Here is a 15046-nt window from a genome sequence, read left to right as displayed (position 1 = left end):
CCTCAGCGGGTTTCTGTAGCGTTCACTGACATTCAGCGCTTTTAATACAGCTCACTCGCCTCGTTAATTCTGCTGTACCAAGATTCAGACATGTACACAAGTATGGTCGGGTTGATAATTGTTACACATATGCTCTCTCATGATTTGATCCCATAATAAAAGAGGCAGATTGTGTGATTTCACAGTACTGCTCTGCTGGGCTGATTGTCTCAACAACATATGTTTACCATGAGAAGAGCAGGTCCCTCTTGAGACATCTCCATGTTACCATAGTAGCAGGTGGATTTGTGGAAGTGACTCTATTACCCCAGAAACAGCCTCCCTGTACACGCTGGGATATGCTGTACCAGGGCAGGTGCTCACACTTAAAGCCACATAGAATTTACAAGCCTGTTGTTCACAATCACAGCTTCACAATACACAGGCGTGAAAATGAACCTTTGCATTGTCGGCGTCACTGGCATCACAAAGTTCAGCTGCAGCATTGATAAGTGAGAAGGCAAACAGGGAAATCGATAAACGGCAGCGCATTCAACAAACAGCACACAATGCGACCTTTGGCTGGGTGGGTAGATAAGTCACCCCCTACCCCCCTCCCACTCTCCTGCTTTCTGTCTTCCCTTGTTTATGTATAGTGTGTATCTCCTAGCCATGATAATAAAGACAAGGGTTTGAGTAGTGGGTGGGGGATCTGGCAGTAGAGCGACCTACCCCGCCTGAAATGGCAAAAGCAAAACAGAAAGATTTCTGATGTAGGTGGAGTTAGTGTAGACCAGGGGAGGGTGAGAAAACAGGGCTCGAACATGTGCAGAGAAGTGTGAGGAGTGAGGGCAGAGCAGCACCGGCTGTGTGTGTGTGTGAGAGAGAGCGAGAGACAGAGGCTTGGTTTTACAGAAGAGAGACACAGAGCAAGTTGCAGAGACCGACACAGCTGTGACAGAGAAAGGAAGTGTGACAATCAGCTTGGGAAATGACACTGTGAAGTATCTGTTGTTGTTCCGCTCAGAGACCGAGGTGTTCTTAAACAGACATGAATGGTGACGGTGGCAAACAGCGTTATGTGTCAACCTTCAGGATGCAGATCAAGTCACCGCGTGCAGCATCTGCACCAGGGAATGGGCCAGGAACTGTTGACACCAGGGCCTCAGACAAGCGCACTGACACAGGTAAGGGCTGCATGAGAGAGAGAGAGAGAGAGAAAGAGGGTGAATGAATAATTTAAGGTTCTATGTTTGTGTTGGAAAGAGTTCAACTGGTGACATTTACCACGTTATTAACGTAATTGTTTGGACAGAGCCTGAACATGCTTCTTGAGAACTGTTTGGTGTGATGCAAAAAAACAAAAAAAAGAAAGAAAGAGAGAAAGTCTTTCATTTTCATTTTCTCCAGGTGTAAAAACAAATTATTTACCAGAGAAACATTAACATCCGGTGTTTAAATGTCCACTTATCTGACTGTTTATTGCATTGGGGACCTTTCACTTTTACATCAACCCACACAGAACATCAAATTTCCTGTGTTCTCAAGGCTTAGTTGGTTTTTAATTAATTTAATTTCCTATGAACATTTGAAAACATGCAACTTCTCTTTTTTTGCAGTTTCTACTAATATAAACAGGAGCTGCGGCTTTTACTGTGAAAATGTGACAACATAAAACAGCTCTGTGTAATCTTCTGGACAACTAAATCTAATGTTATCTAACGTGTCTGTTAGATGACAACCTTGTACAAGTCACAATTTCAGGAACTGACAAAAACGGACTGATATTAACTTGGACACAGTGTGTTTCTGAGCTAGCCCAAAGTGTTTTAAAGCAGTAGAAGGTTTCCAGAGAAACCTGTTACTGACGTTCCTGACCTGCTAATAAAAGTTCCTTGTTCTGTGTGGGATCCAAAAAAAAAGAGTCAACATGTGAAAGACGTGTTAAAATTCAACTCTCAGTGTGTCTGTGTACTAAGCAACATCTAATGCCCATGCTCAAGACATCAGGCTGTACCGTGAATAAATCAGCATTGTAAACACTGGCTAAAGGTTACTGGTACAACACCCGTTTTGTTAAACCATAACTAGTTTATTGTACATGACTTGAACCCACATATCAGATTTGGTCCCATTTTTACACAGCATTTATTTAAGGTACTTTCCTACACATGATGGGCCTCTGCAATGGCAATGAATGATCCTGCTGACACCATGTAATGTCAGCCTGTGGTGCTACTGTGCTTCTGATTTAGGAAACTTTACTGATTCAGGGGGAGGGGATTTCGTAGGAATACTTGCCTGTGTCTACTACATTTCATATTTTGTAAAATGCAGTGCCAGGAGACTTTAAAACAAAAGAAAACAAAAAAAAAAAAAACACAGTAAACTAATTAAAAAGCATGATCCTGTCAGCATGATTGTATATGTGTTTTATATCAGGGCATAAAACAAATGTGTGTGGGTTTTCTGGGAGTGACCTAAATTCACGAGTCACATTTAACAAGGGAGGAAAAGAAGAATAAAACAACTGTGAACTGTGATGTTAGATGAGAGGACAGAGGATCAGACTTAAAAACCATTTCATATGTTTAGCACTTATTACTGCAGAGCACGTATTACTGCACATCTGTGTGATCTATATGACAATACAGTGGTTTAGTGAGTGGATTAATGTCAAACATACAGTAAAATGACCTTTTTAGCCAAAATGACATAACAAAGACTGAAAATGACAACCCTAGATACATTTTTGTAATATTAGGCTTTAATTAGACTCAATAAATGTAGTTAAGTGAAGCAAACAGTCTCGAGTTGTGTTGCTCTTTCCTTCTGGGTTGGCTCCTCACCTCCTTCCACCCGTTCTCCATGTGCAGGGCCTCTCAGCCTCTCCTCTTGCAAACGTCTGGATCCACCCGCCTTCATAGAGCCCCTGAAGGACTGCTGCGTGGACGAAGGAAATGACATCATCCTACGCGGTGTTCTCTCCGGCAGTCAGCCTATCAAAGTTTCATGGTTGCACAATGGTGAGCAGAGATTATTCTCAATGTTTGCTTGGGGTCAAATGTTGACCCAGCGTACCCCGGGGCAGAAATCCAGTAACTGAAAGTAAACACAGCTGTGTTTATAAATTCCTGTTAATTTGATTTGTTTTAAAATGCTATCTATTGGATGCAAATTTAATTAACAACTTGTGAGGTTTTTTTCTGACCACTATCACTAACCAATGCCCATGCTTGTTCCAGCACATTGAAACTATACAAAACTTAAAGTGGGTAAAACAAAAGATGCCATGTTTTCATGGTTAAACAATTCAGATGTCTTTTCCCTCGCTTTCTACACATTTTAGTTCAGACATATTTTCCCTGTTCATAGATATTAGGATTTTGATTGTAATTATAAAACACAGAGTGGATTTGAACAATGCCCAGCCATGCAACCACTGTTTGCTTCTATGGGCAGGTGAAGTGGCCCGCTTTGGGAAACCTTTTTTCAATGGCAGGGAGGTGAGTTTTGCGGTGAGGGAGTGCCTGCCGGAGGACGCTGGTGCCTACACCTGCTTTGCAGAAAACACTGCAGGGAAGACGTCCTGCTGCGCTGCTGTGTTCGTCAGAGGTGAGGAAGACACTGCATTGCGACTGCTCTCATGGACATCAGAGGCGATTGATGCAGACATCTTCTTTCAGTTTCTCACAAGTTCAATTAGCAGAAAATTAGTTAACACATTTTACTGCTAATTATAAACTATGCTTCTTGCAAGTTGTTATTTGGGGTTCCTTCTTTCAATGCGACAGAACGCAGTAAGCACAAGCAAGCCAGTTTCACGCCTGATGCAACCTCTTCTCCTTTTTCTCTCATTCACGACCATCCCAGACTTTGAAACTATCTGTGGTGTGCAGAATCATTTCCCAAAGATCCCCACTTCTGCATCCGAGAGCATTATTGAAAACGGAAGGTCGGCTCAGTCTCCCAAAGATGAGCTAAAGGAGTTCAGAGGATCTGTTTGTACCTCCCCTACAGGGTCTGATAAGCAGAGCCCAGTCTCATCTCCAAGAGGTAATCACATAATGACTAATATCACAAAAATGCACAAAGAAACTGATTGTTGCTCATAGCAGTACATAGGTTGCAGCCTCTGTTTTGACTAATTTACATGTTTTGATGCAGCAGGAAAATGTCTAGGCCTCTTTACCATTGTTTTAACTTCTTGCGGATATCCATGTTGTATTTGTAAAATGAGAAGGAAACGCATCATTTCCAGTCCTTGCGTGATTGGCTGTCAGGCAACATGTATGCCGAACAGGAATTATGTAGGACTTCCACAACAATATAGCCCTCTGATACACCCACTGAAACATCTCAGTCCCAAGTGAGCACCATGTAGGGAAGTGTACAGGGCACAGTACAGTAAAACTGGCTGAGTCTGTAAACTGATAGCCATAGACAGAATAAAGCCACACCTCTAAACTCCCCTACTAAAACCTACCTGCACTTCATCTGTCCCTGCAGAAGTCATCCCAAAGAAGAGAGTCAACTCGGGGAAAGGTGAGAAACGCACACGTTCGACCATTTTTTTCTCTCCTCGCTCGCTGTCTCTGCCAAGTGACAGAGAAATGCACCTGTCTTTCTGTCATCCACTCACCTTTCTACTCCTGTTTGTTCACTGTCTGATTTGGCTTGTTCATGTTAATGTAACTTATTCATTAGAGTCTGTTTTGTGTGTGTATATGTGTGTGTGCTGTTGTGGTTTGCCCCGGAGCTACACCTTTGTGTTTAACCTTTGTCCTTACCATAATGCTGTCAGGCTCTAAACTATTGTGCTCCTATATACTGGGAAATTTTACCTTAGGGTGTAGGCTAAACTAATAAAAGCATTATAAGGTCTGAATGTCTTTTACTAGTGCACAGGATATATTATCATACTCTTCCAGCAAAGAGCAATGTTTTTTAATGGATTAAATTTGATAAAATTGATGCAGTAACTGGCTGTGTGAAGAAGGTAGACTATGGATACTAAAGCCATTTAAGCATAACAAAATTGTATCAGATTGTTCAGTCAAATTCAGCATCCTGATGCCAAAATATTTGAATACTGACAGCGTCAGACATGATATTAACTTCAGGTCATATATGGAATTTTGTAGCCTAATGCAAAAACATGTTAACATTATATAACTATAGGATACGCTACGGTGTATGACTGTATACGTTCTGTTTGCTTCCTTTAAGGATATTTGTCTAAGTAAATAGTCCTAAGTGTGTGAAACAGAACCGGGATGCATAGGTGCCTTCAAAGGACAAATCTAGTTTAGCATTGTTTAACACATTTGATTACACAAGGACTGGTTGTACTTGTGTGTGGTGTAGGTCATCTGTGTTTTGTGTTTTGTTTCCACTTAGGACACTTGGTCTGCTGTGCTACACTGCTACAACAATAAGGGTCTCAGGGGAAATAATACACACCCTGTATTACAGTGCAGTACAAACCACAGATCCCACCACCAGACTTTTTCTACGTCTCTCTGTCTTTATCTTGAACTCACACACCACACTGGATAGTTTCCTTTCAGTGTCACGTTTTAGGAATTTAGCCAGACGCTACAATGAGCAGGAAGACTTTGAGTCAAATCACTCACTGTGTTTTGGCTTCGCAGGTCCGACATTACATTTTGAAAAGCCTCCACAGCACCTCAAAGTGAAGGTGGGACAGACTGCCCGCCTGTCCTGCTTTTTCACCGGCAGCCCTCCTGTAGTGTCCTGTTGGATCAGAGACAAAGAGCAGGTGTTGTAATTTAAAGGCTAGTTTACAAATATCCACTTGATTTATCGCCACTGTTTCTCATTATTCCCCCCTCCAACTTTTTTTCTTCACATGTTTTATATCTGCAGATAGTGGATGGTCCAGAGCTGTGGACGGAAAGTACCGATCAGAGCAGCACACTGGTCATAGCAGAGGCTAAACCACAGCATACAGGTCGCTACACTATTGTAGTGAGGGACCGCAAGAGCTCAGCACAACACACACTCACCCTTTCTGTAATAGGTAAGATGACAACGCACTTTCTACAGTTTCAGGACCCTGTGAAACACTTACTTGAACACTTTATTCGTCATCCTCCCACCAGAGAGGCCACAGCCTCCCGTCTCCTCTCCTGTGATCTCCTGCGTCTCTGCCTCCAGCCTTGTGTTGTCCTGGTCGGGCCCCTGCTACGACGGTGGCAGTGCCGTCCTGGGTTATGTGATTGAGGTAAAGGAGCAAGGCCGTGCTGAGCCTGGGGATTGGAGCCAACTCACTTCCCAGTGTAAGAGTACTTCTTACAGAGTGCGCTCTGGGCTGCAACCGCAGGAGGAGTACTGCTTCAGAGTCAGGGCCTACAACACAGTGGGAACAAGCGAGCCAGGACCAGTGTCACCAGTGGTTAGGATGGAGCAGAAAGGTAAGGTGGTATGGGTTATACCTCCCACATTTGAAAATATATGCAAATATAATGAGGCTTCTATTACAGATATTGTGTCTGTGTGCACAGATTCAGACCAGCTGCGAGAAGACGAGGCCCCTCAAGCCTATACCTGTGTCACTATTGACTCTTCACACAAGGTCACAGATCATTACAATTTGCAGGAGAAATTGGGAATGTGAGTATTTATCACGTCAAATGCCAAACACGTTTTTCAAGTAGCAAAGAAGGGCTCTTTCTTCACAATTTGGAATCAACAAGCAAGCCTGACATGTGAAAGAGAGGCATTTTTAATTACATCAGTTCTGTGGAAGAGGGTAAGTCAAGTGCCAAGTGAGGGAGAGGGAGGATTAAGACACATGCATGTAGAGACATGGGTCTGTTCTAACAAGCCAACAAATGTATGCCAAGAAGTATGGCAATGAAATGTCACTTGACTGACAGACGAAGGCATACTACTTTTTATTACTTTTCTGGCAGTTAATGATGCGTCTATCTGTAAGTCTGGAAACTGACACTGTGAAGGGCTCACTTCACTGCATGATCACAGTTTTCAAGATCTATGATCACACGACATCAGTCACATTTCCTCTCTTAAGGCTGAGAGATAAAAAATGACTAAACGCGTCTCTTCATCAGGGGAGCGTTTGGCCTGGTGTTCAAGCTAACCCACAAAGAGACAGGACGCGTGTGTGCCGGGAAGTTCTACAAAGGCCGACGTGCCAAGGAGAGGGAGGCCGCTCGCAAGGAGATAGAGCTGATGAACTACCTCCACCACCCTAAACTGGTTCAGTGTCTGGCGGCCTATGATCACAAGCCGGAGATGGTCATGGTCATGGAGTTGTGAGTATCATGACAAAATCCTGTACCAACTGCAAATTCTGGGTGTACACAAAGAAATACAACAACAGTGTGCTGTCACCGTGGTTTGTCTGTCTGCAGCATCGCAGGAGGGGAACTGTTCGAACGTATTGTGGATGACAGCTTTGAGCACACAGAGTCTGCCAGTGTGCGCTACATGCAGCAGATCCTGCAGGGGATTAACTTCATGCATCAACAAAACATTATACATCTGGACCTCAAACCTGAAAACATTGTGTGTGTTGACACCACTGGCACCTCCTTAAAGATCATTGACTTCGGATTAGCCAGGAGCCTTGGTAAATTAAACTCTCTTAGTATTTGTCTATGTATGTGATGGTATGTCTCAATATCCAATTACGTACTTGATGTTTAACAGATGGCGACACGCCTCTGAAGGTGATGCATGGGACTCCAGAGTTTGTGGCACCGGAAGTGATCAACTATGAGCCAGTGTGTTTGGCCACTGACATGTGGAGCATTGGGGTCATCTGCTACATACTGTGAGTCAATCTGTCACTCCAGTGGCACTTTCTATATTAAAGTAATAGTTTGACATTTTGGGAATCACACCGATTCACTTTTTCGCTGAGAGTGAGACGGAAAGATCAGTATCATTCATGTCTGTACAAAGAATATACAGCTACAGGCAGAAGTCTGTTTGCTTAGCACAAAGACTGGAGACAGGACGAAACAGCTAGCTTGGCTCTGATCAAAGCTAACAACATCCACCCACCCGCACCTCTAAAGCTCATGGAGTCTCTGCTGGTTACTGTGCCCAGCCAAGACATAACTCCACATGAAACCTTAAAGAGGCTACAGCCCATATTTTTAAAAATAACAATAATAATGACAATGTAGTAATGAATCAGAACATCACAGGCTGACTGGACTGTGCTGGTAGTAACAGTCATAACAATGGATGAATTTTAGACTTTTAATGCCACCTAGTGGATACAGGCTGCAACAGTCATTATACTGATACTGCTGCCTCTATTTGTTTCTTTGGGTTTCAGACTGAGTGGTGAGTCTCCATTCCAGGGCAACAGCGATGCAGAGACCCTGGCCTTAGTCACAGCCGCCCAGTGGGAGTTTGACGAGGACAGCTTTGACGAGATAACAGATGAGGCCAAAAGTTTCATCAGCTCCCTGCTCAACAAGGACACCAGGTGAAATAATAAACATACCGCTAATGCACAGGCACCACATACCATATTCACTTCACCCGCGATAACCCTCTATGGGCTTCTTAGGCAGAGGATGTCCTGCAAAGAGGCACTTGCCCACCCATGGATGGCAGCATCTGACTCTGAAGATCTGGCCACCACCAAGAGTCTGTCCAAGGAGAAGATGAAGAGGTTTCTAGCCAGGCAGAAGTGGAAGGTAACACATCTGACCACATTTTTCTTATGGACTTTTTTAGTTTGAGGCCTGCCACCAACCTTTTCAATGTTTTTCTTACAGAAAGCAGGTAAGGCCATGCTTGCCCTGAAGAGAATGGCTTTGCTTTCCAAAAGCGACAGCTCTGGATCTCCTACCAGCCCTGGAGGAGGTAAGACACACAATTTTATTATCTTCTTCCTCACCATTGTAGTTTCCTTGTCTAGCCTGTCTATATAAATCACCATGTGACCAAGCGTCCCCCTCCCCCCTTTCATAAACTTTCTCCCTCTCTCTGTCCCAGAGTCACCCCTTAGCCCAGAAGCAGAGCATGCACTGCAGTCTCTGGAGCGCAAGATGCAGGGCCCACCCCAGTTCACCCAGAGCCTGGAGGACCAGACGGTAACTCAGGGATCCAATGCCCGTCTCTCCTGTCACCTCACAGGTACACACAGACTTTGTGTCCTGAGGCCTTCATTCAAGAGCTCCAACAGAACATCAAAGGGTGTTTTGTTGACCACTTGGAGACTTGACTTGCTTGACCCCCTAAAGTCACAAAATTTCAAAGCAAAAAAACTAACTTAATTTTTAATCTAGTAAAATTACAGAACAATAAAAAAGATCCGTCTAACCCCTCTCCTCTATCTTGGCAGGATACCCTGACCCAGAGGTGGTGTGGCTGTGTGGGAAGGAGCCTATAGTGGAGTCATCCTCAGTGCAGATTGAGTATGAGGAGGACGGCCACTGTACCCTGGTCCTCGCCAAAGTTGGCACCAAGGACACCAATGTTTACACCTGTAGAGCCACCAATGACCATGGGGAGACATGCTGCTCAGCAAACCTCACTGTTCAAGAGTAGCTTCATTATATCAATGTAGGCTTATTTACAGGACTGAGGGAGTACCTTAAGCTTGATTGTACATTCTTGCTTTAATACAAATGGGGACCAAACTGTCCATCCTGTACTGTGGTTGAAATATATAATACATGTATTACTGTACAAACTGTATGAACAGAAGAATATTGTTACAGAGCTACAAGCATATATAAAGATCATTTCTTCATGGGACTGGGATATGGTTATACGCTGTCTTACACAACGTTGTTTCTGCTAAAACCATGAAAAATTTTACCTGACACAAGTTTCAACTATGTCAGGTAAAAAAAATCAACCTGAAAAAGATTTGAACAGGAATAAACATAAAATGTTCTCTATAAATCGATTGAGGAACAGTGTATAAGCGTCACAAAATTGTGAGGTGTGCAAAAAGTGTGCAAACTGTTACAGGAACACACTAACAATATAAAAAGATTTGTTTGAACCAATTTTCCGTATGTAAACCTACACAGGCTTCATGTTGTGGTATTTTCACAATACTGACATAAAACTTGAACATCACTGTTTTTGTTGAACTTTTTAGTGTTAAGTTTCCAGAAGCTCTGTGTTACAAATCGTGTTCCTGTGCTCGATCAGGTTTCTCATCACGAACATGTGTGTGGATGGTGTCATGCGGTTGAGGAAATAATTGTTTTTTCTCATGTCGGCAAACAGGTGTTTTACAGCCTTACTTTTTATACAGTGCTGGAGTTCAGGTACCAGATCGACCCTTCGCAGCGCATCATGTGGGTCTTTTGTGTTGCTCTGATGGAGCTTGTCATGTAACGCATAACGGTGCCTTGATCCAGTTCTCGGATGTCCGTCTTCCTCTGGACGCTCACGTTTTTCTCTGAGCCACTGCAGGGACACCTTCAGTTTTCGACGAACTGCTTTGGCCAAGTTCTCCTTTGTCGGGGCTGCTGGTTTTCCTTCATGTGGGTGAAATGGGTGGTTGTCAGGGACTCGTGAATTTGTGTGCGTTGCCAAACCGTGTGCAGAGTCATACAGACACACATTTGGGAAATGTTTCCATGACAAAAGAAGATCAGCGAAATCTCTTGGACTTTCTGTCTGCAGGTTGAATTTCAGACTGTAAACAATGCCATGGGGGCATGCAACTACAGACCATCCACCTGTGGAGGGGGAAAAATCTTGTAAATTTGATTTTTATTCATTATTTTCAAAGTCATATTTAATTCATACTTACCAGAAGCACCCCAAATAGACTCATATGCTTCGGCATAGGTCTGCTGATTCATCAGTTTCTCCCTCAGCCGAATCACCAGATCTGTACGCGATCCACTCGTTTCAACACTGCAACTTTTGCACAGACTTTGAAGAGTTGCTTCCTGGGGACACATCAAACATGAGCGTTAAGCTGAAGTTCAAGAATCAATTGTTATTCTTAGCAGCGCTCTCTGAGAGGACCCGAGGCATTCACAGGAAGAGGGAAAGTATGCTCATGCTGTAACTGTCGGTACAGTCCAACCCTTCCCTGCACCAATACAAAACTTATTTTACAAAAAACTTTTTTTCCTTCATGTTCCCTGTAAGTGTGAGGATAGATATTTTATTATGACAATAATATAGGACCTTATCTAACTCAATTTCAACATAATTCAGGGTTTTTAGTTTCTTTTCTGGCTTTAAAAAATGAGAAAAAATAGGCCAAACAAATATGGGCTATCTAAATAAAGAACCAACATTTTGCTTTAGTAACTCCTCGCAAAGAAGGTCTGCAGTTACACTGCTCAGTTCTCCCTCAGTTTCGGACGTCAGCATCTTTTTGAATTCAGTGTTGAGGACATGGTCAGATTTGCGGGTTTCCTTCCCAATCCAAGGAGCCCAGTTTTCATAACATGGACGAACCACAAATGGATTTGTGGAGGAGCCTAAAAAACAACAGGGACAAGGTCATTGCTAAGCAATTATTTTATTTAAAACTAAGAAGAGAAATAAATAGGTCAATAAGTTGAATTCAAGATGTGCTTTGTACTGTTTGGCTTTAGTCACTTGTGAAAAATAAAATTAAATCTCCTACAGCAAAATATACTGTCTGCATTACTTTTTATGTTCTGAAAGCCACTGACAGGACGGCATTGCATGGTTTTCTGACCTGACCACAATTTATTGTTAAAGAATTATCTATGCAGTGAATGTCATCTTTGATGTTCAACTGGCGGTTAAGCACAATATGCAGACATTCAGACATACATTAGGATTTAACTCTGTGCTTACTGGGAAAAAAGCCTCGGCTAATCATTTCCAAATGTACAGAGTCCCAGAAGTCCTCTACGTTGTGTAGTCCATCAAAATCTTCAGGGGGTGTTTTCAGCTCACTCACTACATTCACAAACAAATTGGACAATCACATAAACCATCATCAATTTGAAAAAAAAGCATAGTCTAACCTCTTGTCCCTTCATTTGCTCATAAAACTTACCCTCCAGTTTGGGGACTCTGTTTCTGTGGATGTCCATAATTATAACAGCAGGGAAGAAGCCACATTTTACGCAGGAGTAACTGTACTCTGTGTTGTTCAGTGCCTCAAAGTGACAATATGCTTGGAAAATAACACTGACTGCAGGAAACTTTTGACCCCGAAAACTTTCTAAGCAACTAATCATTCTGGACACTGACATATGGCTCTGTAAAACAAACACACACCGAAAAACAGATCAATAAATAATTACATATGTTTATTTTATAAGTTAGATCAGAATATATTGTATATGTGCTCATGCAAGTTTGATAAATATGAACCTTCACAACTGTTTAGTTCCTCTAACAGTCCTTTAAGAGTCCTGACATTACTATATACACACCAGCAGGCCGTGCCGCATATAGAGACAAAGCTCCAGAGTCAGAATAACATGATCATTGAAGTTGTGGACACCATCTCGCCACTCCTGGTACCGATAGTCCATGTGACATTCAGGGCATCTCCTATTATAAGTTGAAATGTCTGCAACGCGTGGGAGAATAAAATTAGGACATCAAATCAGCAGGTTATGGTCAGTGAATTAAGCGTTTTACTTACTTTGTTTCATCCCGCTCATGCTGACAATCGTAGCTTTGTCTGTGATGAGCAAACCCTCTTCCAATCTGGGATGGCCTGGACAGAGCTTGCACGTTTCTTCGGTAGGAATCAAACAAACAGGGTAATCTGTCAGAGATCTTGGAGCTGTGGCGTCTCCAGGAAGAGTTGCTGGTATTTTCTTCTCTGCATAAGTGTATCTCACACTTCTGTCCAGCTCTGTGGTCGCACGATAACTGTGAGAGTGAGATGTCTCTTGAGTTGATGCGGGCAGCAGATCTTTCCTGGTTTGGAATACGTGCCATTTACCGATGCTTTTATGTGGACATGATTTGCGAGGGTTTGTGCAGGGGCAATGCCAGGAGTGTTTTTTCAAGTTATAAGTGACTATAACTCTGCCAAAGCAGGAGAAGCTACGAATTCTGGGCTCATGAACAGAGAGACAAAGTTGATGAGTGGAACCTCCTAAATCCACTAACACAGAAAAAGGCACATGGTCTTTCTCTGCTGCTTTTTGCCTCGATTTGCAGGTTTCCATCATAGATTCTTCAACAATACGCAGAGAGACCAATTCCTCCAGAACCTCTGGGTTAAGAAACTCCTCGTGAGCAATCTTGCTGCAGTAATCCAGTGATCGAATGTGCTCACACAGACTGTAGATTAGCCCACTCTGTTTTGCAAGCAACTGATACTTGTGACATTCCTCCAAGCCACACTTCACCTGATGATGGTTTCCCCATGTTTTACGCTGCACATGTATCGGCACAGAGAACCCATGAGCAACTTTTTGAACGGCAAATACTCCGCGTGTTTCATCAACACATATGTTTTTTAGGTGTGAAGCAGCAGTGATATCCTTTAGCCCTGCGTGCTTCCTCTGTATATGGGCACCCAGGTTTTTCTTGTAAAGACGAAGCGAGCAGTGAGGGCACCGCGCCAACTTTAAACTTCTGACACCGTATGATGGCAGGTTCATTGTGTCATGAGACGTTGCACCAGCCTCATCTGAAGCCTCAGGTGAACAGGTGTCTGTGCTCGAGGCCTCTGGTTGTGAAGCTGAAGGAATATCGCTTGATAACGCTAACACTTCAGGGGAGTGGTGAGAAACTGGGAATGGAAGCGTGTAACAATGGTCTTGATCGACTACTGATGCATTAGACACCATAGGCTCCTCCGGCTGATCAAGGTGGGTTGGATGAGTCTCAGGTGGAGAAGGGGGCGGTGTTGATGATGCAGGTGGAAAAAGAGGTACTTTTGATGTTGTAGGAGGTGAAGGGGGTGCTGCTGACGTTGTGGGAGGACACGGGAGCCTTGAAACCTCCTGGGAAACAGGAATGCATGGCTGTGATGCTGATAATGGTCCTAAGGGTGGTGCCAATGTCAGTGGTGGGGAGGTTTTACTTTGGCATCCGTGCATGTGAGTTTCCATATTTTCTTTGCGTAGAATTGTTTTTTCACAGTACGGGCAATGATAATGACCCGTTGGCCTGCACGGCTGGTTGCATCTGCAAATGATGTTGCCTGCAAGGGGCCAGAGCAGCTTCAGACAACAGGAACAACAAAAAACACCTGCAACATCACCATTAAACAATAAATGTGTGTCAGCTCTATAGCTATGGTAAGTACATTACCTTGAACACGCAAAGCATTGCTGATATGGGCATCCATGTGCCTCTGGATCCTCCTGTTGGTAGTTAATTTTAATTTGGGACACAGAAGGCAGCGAAATAATGTCTGGTTGAGATTTGAGGACAGTATTTCGAGCCGGCCCCCTGCCTGAACTATTGATGGGTGGGCCTGTAAAACAGCAACATAACTTCTACTTTACAATTTTAAGACACTTTTTACTATTTTACTAGAATAAGCAGAACACGGAACAGCATTTCAGCAACAGCATTTTAAACATAAGGCAATGTTGGTTGCCTTTGTTGTTTTCTCCACCTAGCTACGTGCCAACAGTTTAGTAAATCAAAACCCAAAAGCGAAGCTAACACTGACAACTCCAGCTCTTATGAGCCTCTGATAGTTTATAGACACTTACTTTGACCATGATGTTTCGAAGCGTTCATCGCCCAAAATCGCTTAATTAATTTCTTTTAAAAGTTGATGCTTCCAACAAGCTCAAGTAGACCAAGAGTACCTAGCTGCAGACAAAATGGCGGACCTCCGCAGGCGCATGCGCGCGAGTCATCTCCAAGTACTACGTAACAATTGCAGCTGACTACGCAAGCGCAAAACAAAAATTGAAGGCCCCTTAACAGCTGAGCCGGTTGTCCACCAGACCGCCTGTGTTAAATCGTGTTGGCTTTTAAAAATTTGTCATAAATCTCGGATAATTGTCGTTTAAAATCAGTTAAAAACAGTTTGAATTGCAGCACACGTCAATAACTTATAACCTAGTCAAAGGTAACACACAGCTCACAGGCACCAGTGTTATTTTTTATTTTATTTGTA

The 15046-nt window shown here is 43.2% G+C and overlaps 2 protein-coding genes across 7 annotated transcripts; one reads left to right on the top strand and one right to left on the bottom strand.

Annotated features, from left to right (window-relative positions):
- Nucleotides 1-1030: 1030 nt before the first annotated feature.
- Nucleotides 1031-9747, top strand: mylk5 (myosin, light chain kinase 5). 2 transcript variants are annotated; one of them, XM_041062148.1, is made up of 17 exons: nt 1031-1166; nt 2856-3005; nt 3442-3594; nt 3853-4035; nt 4489-4524; nt 5634-5761; nt 5869-6022; nt 6105-6416; nt 6507-6615; nt 7077-7280; nt 7380-7597; nt 7678-7801; nt 8315-8467; nt 8552-8681; nt 8763-8850; nt 8983-9123; nt 9332-9747. In XM_041062148.1, exons 1-17 carry the CDS (start codon nt 1031-1033, stop codon nt 9535-9537), a joined length of 2625 nt encoding a protein of 874 aa, XP_040918082.1. In that variant the 3' UTR covers nt 9538-9747. The 2 variants fall into 2 exon arrangements, with proteins under 2 accessions (XP_040918082.1, XP_040918083.1); XM_041062149.1 differs by lacking the exon at nt 1031-1166 and having other exon boundaries at nt 2877-3005; nt 3438-3594.
- On the bottom strand, nt 9087-14744 carry LOC121198193. Of its 5 annotated transcripts, XM_041062136.1 has the most exons (10): nt 14634-14744; nt 14224-14389; nt 12596-14113; nt 12381-12520; nt 11999-12203; nt 11794-11898; nt 11260-11447; nt 10763-10904; nt 10248-10688; nt 9087-9224 (listed from the first exon to the last, which is right to left on the bottom strand). In XM_041062136.1, exons 1-10 carry the CDS (start codon nt 14640-14642, stop codon nt 9157-9159), a joined length of 2982 nt encoding a protein of 993 aa, XP_040918070.1. In that variant the 5' UTR covers nt 14643-14744; the 3' UTR covers nt 9087-9156. The 5 variants fall into 5 exon arrangements, with proteins under 5 accessions (XP_040918070.1, XP_040918069.1, XP_040918071.1 ...); XM_041062135.1 differs by lacking the exon at nt 9087-9224 and having other exon boundaries at nt 9890-10688; XM_041062137.1 differs by lacking the exon at nt 9087-9224 and having other exon boundaries at nt 9890-10688; nt 14224-14276; nt 14634-14740.
- Nucleotides 14745-15046: the final 302 nt, after the last annotated feature.

Source organism: Toxotes jaculatrix, chromosome 18 (assembly GCF_017976425.1).
Source record: "Toxotes jaculatrix isolate fToxJac2 chromosome 18, fToxJac2.pri, whole genome shotgun sequence".
Taxonomy (NCBI): Eukaryota; Metazoa; Chordata; class Actinopteri; family Toxotidae; genus Toxotes; species Toxotes jaculatrix.
Note: the sequence above shows the minus strand (reverse complement) of the source record. Positions and strands in the feature narration are given on the sequence as shown.

What these genes read in the sequence shown, in the direction of transcription:
- mylk5 (XM_041062148.1), top strand. Translation starts at nt 1,031, where the DNA reads ATGAATGGTGACGGTGGCAAACAGCGTTATGTGTCAACCTTCAGGATG. An exon ending in GGATCAGAGACAAAGAGCAG is followed by an intron (nt 5,762 to 5,868) that starts GTGTTGTAATTT and finishes TTATATCTGCAG; the next exon opens with ATAGTGGATGGTCCAGAGCT. An exon ending in CGGATTAGCCAGGAGCCTTG is followed by an intron (nt 7,598 to 7,677) that starts GTAAATTAAACT and finishes GATGTTTAACAG; the next exon opens with ATGGCGACACGCCTCTGAAG.
- LOC121198193 (XM_041062135.1), bottom strand. An exon ending in CAGAGTCCCCAAACTGGAGG is followed by an intron (nt 11,899 to 11,998) that starts GTAAGTTTTATG and finishes TTGTGAATGTAG; the next exon opens with TGAGTGAGCTGAAAACACCC. An exon ending in TAGCCGAGGCTTTTTTCCCA is followed by an intron (nt 11,448 to 11,793) that starts GTAAGCACAGAG and finishes GTTGTTTTTTAG; the next exon opens with GCTCCTCCACAAATCCATTT.